At 38.9% G+C, this 20,517-nt stretch overlaps 1 protein-coding gene and 1 long non-coding RNA gene across 2 annotated transcripts in view; both read left to right on the top strand.

Annotated features, from left to right (window-relative positions):
• Positions 1–346, top strand: part of COL6A5 (collagen type VI alpha 5 chain) — an 88,952-nt gene extending 88,606 nt beyond the window's left edge. The window contains exon 40 of the mRNA XM_078061080.1: positions 318–346. Within this exon, the coding sequence (XP_077917206.1) occupies positions 318–346 (29 nt within the window). The remainder of the gene's footprint in view (positions 1–317) is intronic.
• A 4,952-nt stretch (positions 347–5,298) lies between these two features.
• LOC144379949 (uncharacterized) lies at positions 5,299–6,294 on the top strand. The gene is made up of 2 exons (XR_013443552.1): positions 5,299–5,370; positions 5,469–6,294. It is a non-coding gene; the product is annotated as an uncharacterized LOC144379949 (long non-coding RNA).
• Positions 6,295–20,517: the final 14,223 nt, after the last annotated feature.

The raw sequence follows: 20,517 nt of genomic DNA, 5'->3' as shown, positions 1-20,517 counted from the left end.
CAAAAGGATTATCAAGTGAGCATTACCGAGACCTTTCTTGTTTGTTATTATCCTTCCAAATTTCTTTCTTCCAGAAGTTTTCTCCATTTTTCTACTTAATTATATATCCTACATCTAGAAGTCTCTTTACTCATTTCCCTCTGAGAGTTCTAGCCAACAACTTGATTTGGTGACATTTGGCCAGCTCTGCTCCTTGAAGTCAGTCTGAGTCTCTTTAGGAAATGTTAGTTTGGCTTCTTTCTTGGAATCATGGAAGATTAGAATTTGAAACTGGAATGACTTTAGAAATCAGTGAGTTGTCCTGTATCTTTTTATAGATAAGGAAATGGAAGCTGCAGACATCTAAAAGTGTCTTACCAAAGAATATTCACAGCACCTGATCCAACACCATTTTGTCACAAAGATTTATACCCTACAATTATGTTTATAGAACACAAATTCACCTTAAAGTTAATCCATGGAAAAAAGATAATAAAATCTTTATCTGAAAAAAAAATCGTTATCTGGGTTGTTGAAAGGTTGGAGATGATACATATGAAGGTCAAAATACACACTGTGCTTGGTACATAATCAGCTAGTATTATCCTACACGAATGATCTAAGTCTGGTAATATATTTGACAATTAAAAATAAAAATCCATTATGAAGAATGATCAGCCTTTATATGCTTTGTTTTCCCAAAGAGAGTGGGCTTTTCTTTTTGCCTGTTCATTTTTCTGATGTTTTGATTTTATCCATCAACTTAATTTACAGATTATTTTGCTCATTATAATGTACATTTGCAAGATTTTAATGTGAATTTTTAAAAAGTATAACTGTATTCCTTTTCCCATTATGCCAATTTAGGGCTTGTTTCTTTGTCTTTATTTTTCTAATATCAAGTGCCGTGTTTCTCGAAGTCCGGTCCCTGGACCATCACATCAGCAACATCTAGGAAGTCATTGGAAATGCAGATCCTTGAATCCTACCAAAGACCTGCTGAATCAGAAACTCTAGGGTTGGGGCCCTCCAGATGATTCTGATGCAGGCTAGAGTTTGAGAGTCACTGACCTAGTGTTACAAATATTGAGCCTAAATGAGTCTTCTTTAATGGGAGTCCTTTCGTTAAATATTAATAGGTAATTGGGGGGGAAATTTTCCTGTAAAACACTGATAAGTAGGTATCATTTTTGCAGGACTTCTCATGCCTTTATTGGGCTAATCTTCATTGTGATTCTGAGAGGGGCTATAGTCAAACCACTATGACCACAGACTCTTGTATCAGGGAACATCTTATTGGACTAGTATTTTACAGAAACCACTTTGGGAAGCAGTAGTTGAAAGAGTGAATCCAGGGATCACTGGATGGGGACATGGATTTGACTCCTATTTCTGCAGTTACTGGTCATGTGATCGTAGGCACATTACTTTGTCTTTCCGAGCTTCCGTTTCCCTATCTGTAAAATGGACATAATAATAGAGCCTACATTGTAGGGTAATGTGATCACTAAACAGATGTGAAGTGCTTTAAACAGCACTTTACATAGAGTGAAAGCTTAATACATGTTAGCTATTTTTTAAAATTATGATGATGATGACAGTGATGACAGTGATGATGACAAATGACATTAGAGTTGATGGCCATGGTGGAAAGAATGCCAGACTGGGAATGAGGAGATCTGGATGCTAATTTTGGTTCTGTCACCAACTAACTTTGTGATCTCAAATAGTCACCTGATTGCCTTAGTCTTCAACTTTCTTATTTGTGTAATGAGGAGCTTGGGAAGGCTAGTGTTTTTCATACTGAGAGACCCACAGACTTCCCAGGGCAAGGATTTCTAAAAATTAGTCTGTCTAAAGGACTCTGTCTACCTGAGAATGTCTCTATCTGAGGAATCATGGAGGGTCTCCTTTCCTGTATCCCCTTTTACAAATGCTCCCCCAACTCATGCAAAAAAAAAAAAAAAAGGGCATATTTCTCAGCCATCCTTTTTTTTTAAGATTTTATTTTTAAGTAATCTCTACACCCAACGTGGGGCTCGAACTCACAACCCTGAGATCAAGAGTTGCATGTTCTTCCAACTGAGCCAGCTAGGCATCCCTTTCTCAGCCATTCTGAATCTGATTATGTGCTTTTCCCAAATGTAAACCTTCCTAGGGAGGCACAGGATAGGGGGTGGGGAGCATGTTGTCAAACAAGGAGTCATTTTAAATACTGGATCTGCAGGCCTCCTTTAAGCCTTCAGGTCTTTCCCATCCTGTACATGTTTCTGTTAAGGAAGAAATGTGTTGCTAGAAATGAGATATTTGAACTCATGTTTGGATGTTTTGAATTCAGGTATATTATAGAGTGAGGATGGTAGGAGTGATGATAAGTCTCATTTAGTAATCTGGCCTGTTCCATTCCCTGATCTTGGCAAAAGATACATCTCTTCTAAGCGCGAAATCCGTGAGAACAAAGCAAAGAGCCTATAAGTGAAGTATCGATGGACAGCAAGCGTTGTTTCATCAGGCCAAAAAAATCATAGCAAAACCCTTAATCATTTACCTATCTTGGAATGGAATCATAAGTAAGATGTCATCACAGAGACCCTCAGTAACATACTTATTTCGATTGGAAGACCAAATCTCCCAACTGAAAGAGGTGTTGATTGGTTTTACTGTAAGGACTAGTTCTGCTAATTAGGCTATATTGGGGGATATGTCCCATTAAGAGAATGAGCTAAGTTGGAGCAGCAAAATTCTGAAGAAAAAATATATAAAACAGATCATAAGAAATATTATTATTTTTTTAAATTTTATTATGTTATGTTAGTCACCATACAATACATCATTAGTTTTTGATGTGGTGATCCACGATCCATTGTTTTCGTATAACACCCAGTGCTCCATGCAGTACGTGCCCTCCTTAATACCCATCACCAGGCTAACCAATCCCCCCTCCCCCCTCCCCTCTAAAACCCTGTTTGTTTCTCAGAGTCCATAGTCTCTCATGGTTCATCTCTCCCTCCAATTCCCCCCCCCCATTTTTCCCTTCCTTCTCCTAATGTCCTCCATGCTATTCCTTATGTTCCACAAATAAGTGAAACCATATGGTAATTGACTTTCTCTGCTTGACTTATTTCACTTAGCATAATCTCCTCCAGTCCCATCCATGTTGATGTAAAAGTTGGGTATTCATCCTTTCTGATGGCTGAGTAATATTCCAATGTATATATGGACCACATCTTCTTTATCCATTCATCTGTTGAAGGGCATCTGGGCTCTTTCCACAGTTTGGCTATTGCGGACATTGCTGCTCTGAACATTGGGGTGCATATGGCCCTTCTTTTCACTACATCTGTGTCTTTGGGGTAAATACCAGTAGTGCAATTGCTGGGTTATAGGGTAGCTCTATTTTTAAATTTTTGAGGAACCTCCACACTGTTTTCCAAAGTGGCTGTACCAACTTGCATTCCCACCAACAGTGTAAGAGGGTTCCCCTTTCTCCACAACCTCTCCAACATTTGTTATTTCTTGCCTTGTCAATTTTTGCTATTCTAACTGGTGTAAGGTGGTATCTCAATGTGGTTTTGATTTGAATTATTATTTTATCAAAAAATATAGTAATAGCATACATGTGAAGTGTGCTTTATTTATCAATATTAAGATTTTCCAGCCATATTTTAGTTTCTCAGGTTAAACACCATACCTGTAAGTGAAAGAATAACTGGTATTATTAATTGCCATTTGGTAAGTTTAGTGAAGTGTTTTTGGGTACATTTCCCAGAAGTGAGAAAATGTTATCCAGTGACTGGGTAACAGATTCTTTTGTAAAAAAAACCTTTTGAAAGATTACTGGGTAGTTTTTGGCACATAACTCAGAATTCAAAGATTTGTTTGGTATTGCTATAATAAAACTCCTTCAAAATCCATTTGTCTATGTAAACAATATTTATCAGTACTTAAATCTATAACAATAAATATTAATAGAATTAATATTAAACTATGCCTCACTCTAACAATAAATTGTAGTAGTAAGTAAAAGCAATAGGCAAAAACTATCCATCTCAATAAGAAATGCATTTCCAATAAAATTTTTGACTTTTGTTTTGGTAGAATTACCAAAATTTAAATATATATGCTGTTTTGATAAATTATAGTGGTAATCCATCCACTTAATGTCATGGGAATTGTTTATAAACAATGTGGTAATCCAAAAAAATGTTAACACATAGAAGCTTATAGTCATAGGAAATAAAAAGCATGTGCTTAAATATATTTTTTGCAGAGGATTATGATTAGGCAAACAATAAAAGATTTTAAAGCATTTAAATATATTACAGTTAAATGAAATTCTGTGTGGGAAGTGGAATGGAAATACATGTTTAGAGAAAAATGAACACTACAAAATATCTGACTTTGAACCATGAGCATGTTTACATAATATTTTAAATGGAAAATGGTGCTATCAAATCACTGTGCTATATATATTCTATTGGGTAAATTAAAAGAAAAATGTGACAGTTTTATTTCTAAATGTGAGTTTTTATAATATGTCACAAATTACATCCTTTTCAAATACTTAAACTCATAATGAAAAAATAATTAGATGTTAACTTTAAAATACGCAAGGCAAGAGTACATGATGGTTTTCCTTTGAGATGGGTATGTAAGTAAGTCTGAAGACAAGTACGTGGGATCATCTCTCATATCCTGCTTTTGGGTCAGGTTCCCTGAAGCTGAACCTGGGGTGAGGATTTGTGTGCATGTGATTTATTGAGATGGCACTCACTCACAGGAGAAACTGAAAGGGAACGGAGGAAGCAAGACAAAGAAGGAGTGGAAGACAGACAAGGGTGTCATCTCAGGCAAAGTACCATCAACTACAGCTTCAGCTTGCTACATGCAGATATAACGGCATGTTGGGTTATGCTGCAGAGTCATCCTGACCTGAGACAAAGAAGTTGGGCTTTCTCACTCTCTTAGTAGATCATCGACTAGCCAGTGGCTGTGAATTCCTAGGCACTCGTGCTATATGTGATTAAAGCCACTCCAGTGGCTGGATAGCAGCCCTCCTAAGAATAGTAGGTGCCGATGCTGAAGCAAAAACTCACACAAGGGTGGTTAGGGAGGAGAGGGGAAGAGGGATAGGAAGAGAAGGAATGTTGTCCTGGAAATGCTAAAAAGAAGATTAGAAGGATTCTGGGCAGAGTCCTAGCTCTGCACATTCCTTCCTGCTCTGAATCAGTGATACCAGCCACTGAATGTGCTAAGTGTGGAATTTCAGATGATGAATGTACCAACATTTTTCCAGGAAGAAGCATATCTATAGTTCTACTTATATGTTGCTCATTTGTATATATCATCGCATCACCCTTTTATTTTGACTATTGAAAATGGCAAAACTATGTGTGTTCAATTCATATGTGACAAAAGAGGGGTCTAGAGGGAACATTATAAACAAATCCCATGACATTAAGAACAATTCATATTTTTATGTTTTGCAGGTGGTGAGGACTCAAGGTGATCATAGCAGAAAAGGAAGATCGCTCCATTGGCAATGTGTAATTCCATGTGGTTCTAACCAGAAACTATAAATCATCTGTTAGAAGTGGAGTGGTGAGGGGCAGGAACTTTTCATGAAACCAATTGGCTAATAACGTGCTAATTTTGTTCTGTTTCAAATCTGAAAGGGAGACTTTTCTGAGTGAAGACATCAACAAGCAGAACTGAGAAACAAGGAATGATTTCATTTCTTCTGCGAACTGTGATAACTGACCAGGAAAAGTTAACTGAATCTTTTCTTTGACAGCTCTGCATGGTTCAGGTGGCAATATGATGATATATCTGCTTAAAGAAGATTTTTGTCATAATTTTCATCACATCTACATCTCAAATTGGGCAGTTGAATAAAGAGCAGTTAGAATTAGAATTTCCTAGGAATGGCTCCTATCTCTTCATAGAATGAGAAACTCATGTCCATCTCTTCAATTCTGGTACAATTCTCCTGGTGCATCCAGCCCTGAGTGCCCTGTAAAACCCACCTGGCAAGCTGCTACCACCACAGTCAATGCTTGCTCTTTACCAGAACACAGAAAAGAATGGAATTCGTGAGAAAGAAAAATGTGAGATGAGGCTAATTTCATGAATGGCTGTTTTGTGCTGTGATCATTTGTTTTACATTTTAGCATGCTTTGCTTTGTATGTACTTGATTTTTGCTGGGAAAAAAAATTTATAGAAAAGCATGAATATTCTATATGACCAGAGCTGTTCTTGGGAATTATAATGGAACAAGAAACAAGTTCTAGAATAAAAGCAAGTCTGACCTGGAAGTGTATTCTGTTCATGTTTATTTACCTGTTCTAACTCAGGCCCATTGAAACACCTGTACAGGATTGAACATATTTGGGGAAAAAAAAAAAATATATATATATATATAATGTAAAATAAGCCAATAGTGAATTCATTTTTTAAATCTTTCAATTTGGTCAAGGCAACTAGTAATTGCCAAGTGAGTAGATTTTGTGCATTTTAAAAGCAACTATGTTAATAGGGTAATACTACTGGCAATTTTGTACTTATCCCACATAATTTTCCTTAACATTACTCTTTTTGTTTGAATAATTTAAAAATATACCAATCAATTAAAGCTAGGCTTTCAAAAATTTTAAAGTACCCACATATTACTCTCTGGGAAGATCTAAAGCAAACTCTACTCTTTAATAAAATTTTGTTTTTCCCTAAGAATCCTGATACGTACACATGTGTATAAGTGTATGTATGAGGAATACATCAGATCCCTAAATATGAAAATAACATTATCAAAAATGTGAAGCCAGAGGAACTCACACTCTGCTTATGGAAGTGTGGATTGTTCTGCCTTTGAACAGCAGGTTAGCAATACTTCGTTAGGTTGATGATGCACATATCCTACAACCCAGCTGTCCCACTACTAGATCTATATGCCTGTAGAAGCTCTCACACATGTACAAGATGAACCAAATGAAAACATGTTCACAGCCTTGTGTGTTTCAGTGAAGAGTTGAAACCAACCGAAATGTCCTAAATGTGGTATATTGTACACTAAAGCTGCATCTATAAACAGTGGACAAATAAGGAAGATAATATTGAAACAAAAGAAGTTGCAGAACGATACATTATGACATCATTTATACAACATTTTAAAACCTGAGAAGCAATATTACCTACTATTTATGATTGCCCACAACTATAGTAAAAGCATGTATAACACCACCTACATAATACCAAATTCACAATAGTGGTTATCTTTTAGTGGGGAGCGGTAAAGCAGGGGTCCAATTATCGTTATAATGTCTTATTTCTTACTCTGGAAATTAGAAAAAATGGTGTTCTTTATATTATTTTTTATACATTTTTGGATGCCTGACATATTTCATAATTTAAAAAAGAGTAACCCAGTCATAAAAATAATCATAAAATTCAAGTAAATCCTTATGCTACATCCAACATCATGTTAAGAATTGTGAGGAATTTAAAAATATGTGTAACTGGGGCACCTGGGTGGCTCAGTTGGTTAACCATCTGCCTTTGGCTCAGGTCATGATCCCAGGGTCCTGGGATCTAGCCCCACATAGGGCTCACTGCTCAGCAGGGAGTCTGCTTCTCCTTCTCCCTCTCTCTCTGCTGCTCTCCCTGCTTGTACTCTCTCGCTCTGTCTCTCAAATAAATAAATAAATAAAATCTTAAACTCATGTTTCTATAAAAAAAATAAAATAAATAAAAATATGTATAACTGTCCTTGCCCTTGATGAGTTTGCATTAAGTCAAGGTTGCTAGAGTTAGGTAACATCCTAGAACAATGGTTCTCCTTGAACACCAAGCACCAGGGAAACTTGCCCATCACTAGTATGCCACATAAGTTTGATTAATGTATAAAATTAGTTTATGTTACCACTGAGTGTACATTCACTTTTCATGTGAATTTTGTGTCTGAGTGGTCACTTCAGGTTGTACAACGCAATTTGATGCACATAAGAGGGGTGATAGAAAGTGACATTGTTTCACTGGAGGAACAATTATACTTAAATATAAGGAGCTTTTAAAGAAATATGTTATGTATTTTGGACATTCCAGCCCAAAATATAATACTTGGATGTGATAAAAAATACTGTGCATGAATTCAGGGTAAGGCTGCTAAGGAGAGCCAGTAATTGCTTTGGAAATCAAAGGAAAAAATCACTTGGGATTTCAATTGTTGGAGAACACTTCAAGGAATAAAGGGGATTCACACCAAGTCTGTACTTACAGATCATTAATGCTCTCCTTCCAGTTCCTTTAAGGTAACAGTACAAATGCCTTCCATGCCTTAAAAGACCCTGCAAAATCTGACCTTTGCTCACCTTTCCAGTCTAATCTCATCCCACTGCAAGGAATCTCTTTCCCTTAGTGCCTCCTATTCATCTTTCTGGGCTGGCTCTCACCTGCTTGGGAACACCTTCCATGAACTTTACAAAGTTGAGCAGTAACCCTCACCACACTGCATATTCTCCTAGTGCGGGATCTCTCCCTCTAGCTCCTCATCAGGGAGGGCTATAACAGCTTGTCTAATTCACTTGTCTGTGAAGCACCCCAAGTGAGCACCCCTACTTGTCCATCACTGTATCTCCAACACCCAGGATGCCGCCTTAGCACTTCAAAGGTATCCAGTAAAGGTTTGATGAATGAATAAACACATTCATCGTGAAAGATAAATATGGTTTGGTTTGATGAATAGGAAGGGAACTGGCATGAAAAATGACAAGGGGACAAGAGCCCGCAAGACCTGTGTGTGGGGAGGTGGGCGCCTGGGTGGCTCAGTCGTTAAGCGTCTGCCTTTGGCTGGGGTCATGATCCCAGGATCTTGGGATCGAGCCCCGCATCGGGCTCCCTGCTCCACCGGAAGCCTCCTTCTCCCTCTCCCACTCCCCCTGCTTATGTTCCCTCTCTCGCTGGGTCTCTCTGTCAAATAAATAAATAAAATTAAATTTAAAAAAGAAGAAAAGAGACCTGTGTGTATGTTTGTGCAATGGGCAATGTGTGACTGAATTGGATATCAGAATTAGTGGAAGCTGAGGCCACAGCAGGTGTGGTGAGTTGCCGAAAAGCCTTTTCTTAAAAGCTTTAAGGAAAACCAGCACATTTAAAAGAAAATCTTGAACCATTCCATAATAGCCAGTCTATTTGAATATGGAGTGACCTGTAAATAAAATGGCATGTCCTCAGAAAGGAGCCCTGGCACATGCAGAAAGTACATACTTTCCTAGAGTTGTAGGAACTGCCCGTAGCTGAGCCCTGCAGCCTTAGATAACATGACAATGCACTGCAGAACAGCTGGTCAGAATTACAGATGACTAAGAATCCTGTGATATCTCTGAGCAACTTCATTTAACATCTTGAATCTGATTCCTAAATCTTTTATCTGAGTGTGAGCCGTAGGGTTGAGAATTTGAATAATCATGGTTGAAAATTTGTGCTGTTCTTACTGGACTCACCCACCTCGACAGCCCTAGAGAGGCCCACCCTGTAGCACATTTGGAACTTAGGGTAGCATGCGCTCAGTAACTGTTTTTCTTTGGGCAGGGAAGGGATGAATGAATAAGCCCTATCTTGCTGATCCTGGCTAATATCCTGTTGGCCTCCTCACTTCTTCCCAGTTTCTACTTGCCAAACTGAATTTGGATTGTGTGTTGAGGAAAATTCCTATAACAGCTAGAAGTTGTCCTCTCCACGATTGCCGCTGATAAGGAAGTTCTCAGTTCCTCTGATGAGAACAACAGCTGTGTGGAGGCCTGGCTCACAAGACGCCTGTTTACGGTCTTTTACAAGAGTATATACAACTCCAGGATGATGGAGTATTCTGAGAATAGATTAGTAAATAGACAAGTAAACAGCATAAATCATCTTTTATCGGTTACTATCACTTCTATAAAGTAAAAAAGTTTTTTCTAGTATTACATAAATTGATCTACAAGTACCCTGTGTTTCATGGTTTGGGGGCCACAATACTAATTACTCAAGATGTAGCTTATGGACCATGAACCAGCAGCATCACCATCACCTGGGAACTTGTTAGAAATGCAGAATTCCTGGGCTCCACCTCAAGTCATTTGGGTCAGAACCTACATGTAAAATCTCCAGATGATTCATATGCACATCTAAGTTTGAGAAGTACTGGCTTAAAATTCACATGCTTGAAGCTCTGCAAATGAGTCGTTGCATTTTTGCAGACTTTCAGCTCAGCTTGGCATCACATATGCCATTTGGCATGCTTTATGCCAGAGATGGAGAATATAAAGATAAATACAAGGCGACATATGCCTTGAGCTCACGGTCTTCTAGCTGGGAAGACTGACCCAGAACGACGTCATTTCAATGTAATGTAGTCATGCTAAGGTGAGGAGGGTATGCAGAGAGCACTGTGATATGGAGGACTCCTCACCCCAGACAGGGAACCCAGAGAAGGTTTCTTCGAGAAGAGGTTCTTTGATCTGAATGAAAAAAAATGGATACAATTTAGTTAAGCAAAAATCCTATAAGTAATCCAGCAAAAAGCAATTGTCTCTCCCAGCTCTTTGTTTTTAAAGTAGGTTTTTGTTTCAACCATAAGCTTCATTGTCTTCATGGGGAAGGGGATTGACTGTATGGATTTGGTATTGCTAACCTGAGGCTAAGGGTGATGGGAGATGGGCATAGAGAAGTCAGTACAGGCCAGCCAGAGCGGAGCTCGTGTGCCATGTTGGAGAGTTTAGATTCTCCTCTGGAGGCACCAGAGAAGGAGTGTGGTTAGACTTTATTACAGCTGGTACTGGCTGAGGAGGGACGAGGGGATTGAAAGGAAGTAGAACCAGTCCAGGGTAATCAGTTTTCTAGGCAAGAATGGACTGAGGTGCTCAGGCTGGAGATGCATGGACATAAAAGGGCAGTATCTAAAAGGTACAATGAGTGGGACATGAAAATCTATTAATTCAGACAGAATAAGGGAGAGAACTGGATATCTAGGCCAGTGGTTCTCAAACTTGGGTGTGCATAAGAATCCCCTGGAGGGCTCCACTCCCAGAGTTTCTCTTTCAGCAGCCCTGGGGTGAGGCCCAAGAATGTGCATTTCTAACAAGTTTTCAGCTGGTGTTGACACTGCTTCTCCTGGGGCCATGTTTCGAAAATGACTGTTCTAGTGTAGCTCGATGATTCTCCCTTTTTTTTCTTCCAAAATTTTATTTAAATTCTACTTAGTTGGGGCGCCTGGGTGGCTCAGTCTTTAAACGTCTGCCTCCGGCTCAGGTCATGATCCCAGGGTCCTGGGATCGAGCCCCGCATCGGGCTCCCTGCTCGGCAGTAAGCCTGCTTCTCCCTCTCCCACTCCCCCTGCTTGTGTTCCCTCTCTTGCTGTGTCTGTTTCTGTCAAATCAATAAATAAAATCTTAAAAAAAAATTCTACTTAACTAACATAAAGTGTAAAATTGGTTTCAGGAGTAGAATTTAGTGATTCATCACTTACATGTAACACCCAGTGCTCATCACAAGTGCCCTCCTTAATGCCCATCACCCATCTAGCCCATCCCCCATCCACCTCCCCTCCAGCAACCCTCAGTTTGTTCTCTATCCCTAAGGGTCTCTTATGGTTTGTCTCCCTCCTCTCCTTCTCTCTTTTTTTCCCCTTCCCACACATTCATCTGTTTTGTTTCCTAAATTCCACATATGAGTGAAATCATATGGTATTTTTCTTTGACTTATTTCACTTAGCACAATACTCTCTATCTCCAGCATGTTGTTGCAAATGGCAAGATTTCATTCTTTTTGATGGCTGAGTAACATTCCATTGTATATATATATATATATATATATATATATATATATATATATACCACATCATCTTTATCCATTCATCCATTGATGGACACCTGGGCTCCTTCCAAAATTTGGCTATTGTTGATAATGCTGCTATAAACATCAGGGTGCATGTACCCCTTTGAATCTGTATTTTTGTATCCTTTGAGTAAATACCTAGTAGTGCAATCCTGAGTCGTAGGGTAAATCTATTTTTAACTTTTTGAGGAATCTCCATACTGTTTTTCAGAGTGGCTGCACTAGTTTGCATTCCCACCGACAGTGTAGGAGGGTTCCCCTTTCTCCACATCCTCGCCAACACCTGTTGTTTCCTGTGTTGTTAGTTTTAGCCATTCTGACTGGTGTGAGGTGATATCTCATTGTGGTTTTGATTTGTATTTCCCTGATGCCAAGTGAAGTGGAGCATCTTTTCATACATCTGTAAGCCATCTGGATGTCTTCTTTGGAAAAATGTCTATTCATGTCTTCTGCCCATTTCTTAACTGGATTATTTGTGGGGGTTTTTGGGGGGTGTTGAGTTTGATAAGTTTTTATAGATTTTGGATGCTAACCTTTTATCAGATATGTCATTTGAAAATATCTTCTCCCATTCCGTAGGCTGCTTTTAGTTTTGTTGATTGTTTCCTTCACTATGCAAAAGCTTTTTATCTTGATGAAATCCCAATAGTTCACTTTTGCTTTTGTTTCCCTTGCTTCCAGAGACATGTCTAGTAAGAAGTTGCAATGGCTGAGGTCAAAGAGGTTTCTGCCTGTGTTCTCCTCTAGGATTTTGATAGTTTCCTGTCTCACATTTAGGTCTTTCAACCATTTTTAATTTATTTTTGTGTATGGTATAAGAAAGCGGCCCAGTTTCATTCTTCTGTGTGTTGCTGTTCAGTTTTCCCAACACCATTTGTTGAAGAGACTTTTTTCCATTGGATGTTCTTTCCCACTTTGCTGAAGATTAGTTGAACATATAGTTGTGGGTCCATTTCTGGGTTTTCTATTTTGTTCCATTGATCTATGTGTCTTTCTGCCAATATCATGCTGTCTTGATGACTGAAGCTTTGTAATAGAGCTTGAAGTCCAGACTTGTGATGCCTCCAGCTTTGCTTTTCTTTTTCAGGATTGCTTTGGCTATTTGGAATCTTTTGTGGTTCTGTACAAATTTTAAGATTGTTTGTTCTAGCTCTGTGAAAAATGCTGGGAGTTTTTGATAGGGATTGCATTAAATGTGTAGATTGTTTTGGGGAGCATAGACATTTTAACAATGTTTGTTCTTCCAATCCATGAGCATGGAATTTTTTCTTCATTATTTGTGTCCTCTTCAATTTCTTTCATAAGTGTTCTATAGTTTTCAGAGTACACATCTTTTACCTCTTTTGTTAGGTTTATTCCTAGGTATCTTATTATTTCTGGTGCAGTTGTAAATGGGATCAATTCCTTGATTTCTTTTTCTGCTGCTTCATTATTGGTGTATAGTAATGCAAAAGATTTCTGTACATTGATTTTATATCCTGCAACTTTGCTGAATTCATGTATTAGTTCTAGCAATTTTTTGGTGGAGTGTTTTAGGTTTTCTACATAGAGTATCATGTCGTCTGTGAAGAGTGACACTTTGACTTCTTCCTTGCCAATTTGGATGCCTTTTATTTCTTTTTGTTGTCTAATTGCTGAGGCTAAGACTTCTAGTATTATGTTAAATAGTATTGGTTAGAATGGACATTTCTGTCTTGTTCCTGACTCTAGAGGAAAAGCTCTCAGTTTTTCCCCATTGAGGAGGATATTAGCTGTAGGTCTTTCATATATGGCTTTTATGATGTTGAGGTATGTTCCATCTATACCTACTTTGTTGAGGGTTTTTATCAAGAATGGGTGCTGTACTTTGTCAAATGTTTTTTCTACATCTATTGAGAGGATCATATGATTCTTATCCTTTCTTTTATTAATGTGGTGCATCACATTGATTGATTTGCAAATATTGAGCCACCTCTGCACCCCAGGAATAAACCCCACTTGATCATTGTGAATAATTCTTTTAATGTACTGTTGGATTCAATTTGCTAGTGGTTTGTTGAGGATTTTTATATCCATGTCCATCAGGGATATTGGCCTGTAATTCTCCTTTTTAGTGAGGTCCTTGTCTGGTTTTGGAATCAAGGTAATGCTGGCCTCATAGAATGAGTATGGAAGTTTTCTTTCCATTTCCATTTTTTGGAACAGTTTGAGAAGAATAGTTATAAACTCTTCTTTAAATTTCTGGTAGAATTCCCCTGGGAAGCCATCTGGCCCTGAACTTTGGTTTGTTGGGAGATTTTTGATTACTGATTCAACTTTTTTTTGGTTATGGGTCTGCTCAAATTTTCTATTTCTTCCTGTTTCAGTTTTGGTCATTTCTTCCAGATTGCCCAGTTTGTTGGCATACAAATTTTTCATAATATTCTCTTATAATTGTTTGTATTTCTGTGGTGTTGGTTGTGATCCCTTCTCTTTCACTCATGATTTTATTTATTTGGGTCCTTTCTCTTTTCTTTTTGATAAAGCTGGCTAGGGAATTATCAATTTTATTAATTCTTTCAAAGAACCAGATCTTATTTTCGTTGATCTGTTCTACTGTTTTTTTTCATTTCTGTATGATTTATTTTTGATCTAATCTTATTATTTCCCTTCTTCTGCTGGCTTTAGGCTTTATTTGCTGTTTCCCTTCTAGCTCCTTCAGGTGTAAGGTTAGGTTGTGACTTTTCTTACTTTGTGAGGTAGGCTTCTGTTGCAATATACATCCCTCTTAGGACCACCTTTGCTGCATCCCAAAGATTTTGGACCATCATGTTTTCATTTTCATTTGCTTCCATGTATTTTTTTTTTAATTTCTTCTTTAATTTTTTGGTTAACCCATTTATTCTCTAGTAGGATATTCTTTAACCTCCATGTATTTGTGGTACTTCCAATTTTTTTTCTTGTGGTTGAATTCCAGTTTCATAGCATTGTGGCCAGAAAATATGCATTACATGATCTTAGTCTTTTTGTACTTGTTGAGGGCTGATTTGTGACCCAGTGTGTGATCTATTCTGGTGAATGTTCCATGTGCACTCAAAAAGAATATATATTTCACTACTTTAGGATGAAATGTTCTGAATAGATCTGTTAAGTCCATCTGGTCCAGTGTGTCACTCAAAGCCATTGTTTCTTTGTTGATTTTCTGCTTAGATGATCTGCCAGTTGCCATAAGTGGGGTGTGAAAGTTCCCTACTATTCTTGTATTATTATCAATGAGTTTCTTTATGTTTGTTATTAATTGATTTATATATTTAGGTGCTTCCAAGTTGGGGGCATAAGTATTTACAACTGTTAGATCTTCTTGATGGATAGACCCCTTAATTATGATATAATGCCCTTCTTCATCTCTTGTTACAGTCTTTGTTTTAAAATCTAGTTTGTTTCAGATGAGTATGACTGCTCTGGCTTTCTTTTGATATCCATTTGTATGATAGATGGCTCTCCATCCCCTGACCTTCAATCTGCATGTGTCTTTTAGTCTAAAATGAATCTCTTGTAGGCAACATATAGATGGGTCTTATTTTTTTAATCCATTCTTATACCCTATGTCTTTTGATTGGAGAATTTAGTCCATTTATACTCAGAGTGATTATTGAAAGATATGAATTTAGTGCCATTGTGTTACCTGTAAAGTTGGTATTTCTGGTGATGTTCTCTGTTCCTTTCTAGTCTTTGTTACTTTTGGTCCTTTTTTTCCCCACTTAAAGAGTCCCCTTTAATATTTCTTGCAGGGCTGGTTTAATGGTTATGAACTCCTCTAGTTTTTGTTTTTCTGGGAAACTCTTTATCTCTCCTTCTATTCTGAATGACAGTCTTGCTGGATAAAGTATTCTTGGCTGCATATTTTTCCCATTCAACACGTTCATTATATATCCTGCCACTCTCTTCTGGCCTGCCAAGTTTCTGTAGACAGATCTGCTGCAAACCTGATCTGTCTTCCCTTGTAGATTAAGGACTTTTTTCCCTTGCTGCTTTCAGGGTTCTTTCCTTGTCTGTGTATGTTGTGAATTTGATGATGTTTTGTCTTGGTGATGGCTGGCTTTTGTTGAATTTCATGGGAGTTCTCTGGACTTCTTGGATTTTGATGTCTGTTTCCATCCCCAGATTAGGGAAGTTTTCAGCTACAATTTGCTCAAATAAACCTGCTCCTTTTTAGGGGAAGAATGAAGGGGGGGAAATCGGAGGGGGAGAAGAACCATGAGAGACAATGGACTCTGAAAAACAAACTGAGGGTTCTAGAGGGGAGGGGGTTGGGAGGATGGGTTAGCCTGGTGATGGGTATTGAGGAGGGCATGTTCTGCATGGAGCACTGGGTGTTATGCACAAACAATGAATCATGGAACACTATATCTAAAACTAATGATGTAATGTATGGGGATTAACATAACAATAAAAAAATTAAAAAAAAAAAAAACCTGCTCCTTTTTTTTTCTTCTGAGACTCCTATGATACAAATGTTATTATGCTTTAAGGAGTCACTGAGTTCTCTAAGTCTACATTCATGATCCAATACCTTTCTTTCCTCTTCTTTTTCAGCTTCATTATTTTCCATAATTTTATCTTCTATATCACTGATTCATTCCTCTGCTTTGTCTATCCTCATTACCACTACATCCATTCAGGTTTGCATCTTGGTTATAGCATTTTTCATTTCAGTCTGACTAGTTCTTAGTTCTTTTATCTCTGCAGTAAGGAATTTTCTAGTGTCTGTAATGCTTTTCTCAAGCCCAGCTAGTATTCTTATTATTTTTGTTTTAAATTCTGGTTCAGACATCTTACTTGCATCTGTATTGATTAAATCCCTGGCTGTGACCTCTTCCTGTTCTTTCCTTTAGGGGGAATTCCTCCATCTTGGCATTATGTCTGGGTCACTGTTTTTTTGTGTGTGATTGTTAGGAAGAAAGCCTATTGCATTCCTGCTCCCGAGAGTAACGGCTATATTAAGAAAAGGTTTAAAAAAAAAAAAAAAGGAAAGAAAAGAAGCTAGAGCCTAGGTATCCTAGGTGTGTTTTGGTCTGCTGGTCTGCTTATTAAAAGAAACTAGATTAAAAAAAAGAAAATCACAAAACAAAACAAAAAAACCAAAAAGAACAACAACAACAACAACAAAAAACAAAAACAAAAGGAAGCTAGATCCTAGGTGTGTTTTGGTCTGCTCATTAAAAGAAGCTAGACCCAAATTAATTAATTAATTAACTAATAATTAATTTGATTAAAATAAAAAGAAGCTAGATCCTATTTCCCTTAGAGCTAAAGCTTTGCAGCACTCCACGATCAGGGGACTTGGTATGTGCAAATGGTTTGTGCTGGTCTTCTGGCTGAGGGCCCTGCTGCTCTGGTTCTCAGGCCGACTTTCCATAGTAGAGATGCACCTGCAGGGTGCAGTGGGGCAGGGCTTAGTGTAAGCAGCTCCAGCCTCCACTAGGTGGTGCTGTTTGGCTCCCTGAAGTTGCCCTCATGGGCAGGGCGAAAATGGCATCTCCCTGCTCTCTAGTCCCTGGAGTGGGGAGCTTGTACCTGCCAGTCTTCAGGAAGCCCTCACAGAAGAGCAAACAATCACCTCCACCAGATCCCTGCCTTCACCCTGCCTGCATCTGAGCTGTCCACCTGCTAGGGGGCTCAGCACTCCTGTGTTTAATCTCAGGTATGTGGCTGCGTTTCAAAACACCAGGTTTTAGAGATCTGTGCTGATCCCTCTGGGAGAGGGTCTCACCGCACTGTGGCCCTTGGCAGCTTGTCCCAGAAATCTCTTGTGTGACCACACAGTGGTTCAGAGTTTACAGTAAAGAGCAGCTAAAAGCCAACACTAAGGTTTGCTGCCTTCAGCCAGTGTCTTTGTTCCTGTGCTAGGGAATGGGGCAGCTCAATGTCATCTGCGGGTGTTTTGTCCCTGTGCCACCACTCCCAAATGCACTCCAAGCAGAGGAACTGCTTCTCGCCTGTGACCCAGGGGATCCTCAGACCATACCGTCCACTCCCAGGTCTCTGCCCTTCCCACCAGAGCACCGCTAAGTCCGCCAGGTGTGACCCTGGCAATAGCACAGACCTCCAAACTTCAGACTCTGTGCTCCACTGTTTATAAAAACTTGTGTTATTCAGCCCCTCTCCCCTTCCCAGTCAATGGTTTTGGGGAAAGTTTTTCTTGTGCAATTCTCTGCATGCACTTTCACTTTTTCTCTCTCTCTTTCTTTCTCTCTTGCTCCTCAATGATCAGGGCTCCCTCCTCTTTGCAGGACCCGCAACTCTTCTCTCCCCAAATCAACTCTCCACAGCTCCTACATTCCACGATGTAGCGGGTTTTTTTGTTGTTGTTTTTTGTTTTTTAATCTCTAGTTGTGCAGTTTTGCTCTCTCAGTCCTCAGATCAATTTCTTGGGTGTTCAAAATGATATATTTATCTAGCTATTTTTGAGTGATAAGGCAAGCCTAGGGTCCCTTATTCTTCTGCCATATTAACTCCTCTCCAATGGTTCTCACTTTTGACTGCTCATTGAGAGCATCTGAGGAGTTTTTTTAAACTACTGATGCCTGACCCTCACCACAGGGATCCTGACTAAATTAGTATGAGGTACAGCCTAAACACCGGGCATTTTTAAAGCTCTAGGCAATTCTATTGCACAGCTGAACACCAGCTAAATACTACTAAACTATATTAGCAACACAGACAAAGGATCGATTTTAATGTTTCTTAAATTTATTAAAATTGTTACTTAATATTCTTGTTCCCTCCAAGTACTTCATTCTGTGTGTCTTTGTATGTGTGCAAATACACAGTTTAACCATTTGGAAGGTCAACATGATATATGGTGATTACCATCTAAGAGGGCAGATAACTGAAAAAACTAAATAGACATTACGTCCACACCCAAAGCAAGAGGAAGAGGGAAGAGAAAAGAAGAGAAAAGAAAAGAAAAGGAAAAGAAAGGAAAGAAACCCACACATGTTGAGTTCTTACTGTGTACCAGATGCTGTAATAGGTACTTCATATACATTATTTCACTTAATGCTGACAACAAAAGGAAAAGTAAGAGATTATCTCTATTTTATAAATGAAGGATCTGGGACTCAGAAAGAGAGGGTCACATAATCCAAGGAAAAGCAGGATTTAGATCTGGGTCTGCCTGGTTCTTCCAAAGACTGTACTCTTTTCACACATTCTCATGGGAAAAGAGATTGGCTATAAGGTACAGAGAAAAAAAAAAAAAACAGCCACAGTTAGACATCACATGATGGAACTCTAGTCCTAACTCTGTCCCTAACTGGTGGTGCCACTGTGAGTGAGTCCCGCATCTCTGGGCCTTGATTTCTTCATCAATAAATGGGGATACAAACTGTAATTCATTGAATTAAATGAGATAATACTCAGCACAATGCATGGCATATGGAAAGTACTCAAGTAATGTTAGCTGTTACTATCTTCCTCCTCTTCATCATCATTATCAATACAATCTTTCCCAAAATTCCTTCAGTTTATAAATTCTGAGATTAAGAATTTGTTACTTTATTTTTTTTAAGATCTTATTTATTTATTTGACAGAGAGAGCACAAGCAGGGGGAGTGGAAGGCAGAGGGAGAGGGAGAAGCAGGCTCCCTGCTGAGCAGGGAGCCCAATGTGGGGTTCAATCTGAGGACCCTGAGATCATGACCCGAGCCAGAGGTAGATGCTTAACTGACTGAGCCACCCAGGCGCCCCATAGAATTTGTTACTTTCTTTGGTATCAGCAGCAACTTTCTGAAACTCTTCAATCAGTGACCTCATCTTGAGAATTGGTCTTTGCTTACAATCAGCCACTCCCTTCCTGTAATCCTCCCACTTTTCATCACCCCCTCGGATGTCCAGCTGGCTGTAGATGCTTGCTGGTTACCCACAGCTGTGACAGTGAGCTGTGATGGTGTTTTGGTGACCCTTGCAGGTGCTCCATTGGGTCTCACATGTTGTGCTGCTCTGTTTGGCCCCCTCTAAGGCACCCGTATGAGAGTCTCATGCCAGACCAGCAGGATTTCTATTCAGTGAACACATTTGGTGATAAATGGATCACACTCCACAGATTTGATATGAATGATCTAGTTCTGTTGATATCCTGTAGGCTTAAAGATTGTCCAGGATGCAATTTGGAATTGTGGAAAAAAAGTAAGATTTGTTCTTTCACATACTGGTTATGTAATGCTGGGATTGTGGCTTAGCTTCTTGGAATCTGCATTTTTCTCATCTGTGAAATTGGTTTTGTAAGATTTGGCAGGTATAAAGTGCATCACAGAGTGCCTGGCTCACAGCAACTCCTCAACAGAAGTTAGGAACCATCCCTTATGATTTTATTTGGGAGGCTAGTGATAACTTTCAAGTGAGACAAAGGAGCAGGGTTGTGTCAAACTTTAGAAATGGCTGATCATGGTTTTATAAGACTTTTACAATACATTTGCTGTCACAGTGACCTTCTGTCACGTTTAAGTAGCAGATTTCTGCAGCAGCTTTCACTTCAGCATTCCCACTGGGTACATGTCTAAGGTTCTCCTGGACACAGGCTTGGATGTGACCTTGGGCACCTTCAGACTCACAGCTATTCCATAGCAATGGTGGGGTAGAATCGATGGCATTTCATTTTGTATATACCTTTTAGTACCCAGCAGACTGACTCAGCCTCCTGTAAACGCAGG

Source organism: Halichoerus grypus, chromosome 1 (genome assembly GCF_964656455.1).
Source record: "Halichoerus grypus chromosome 1, mHalGry1.hap1.1, whole genome shotgun sequence".
Lineage (NCBI taxonomy): Eukaryota > Metazoa > Chordata > Mammalia > Carnivora > Phocidae > Halichoerus > Halichoerus grypus.
Note: the sequence above shows the minus strand (reverse complement) of the source record. Positions and strands in the feature narration are given on the sequence as shown.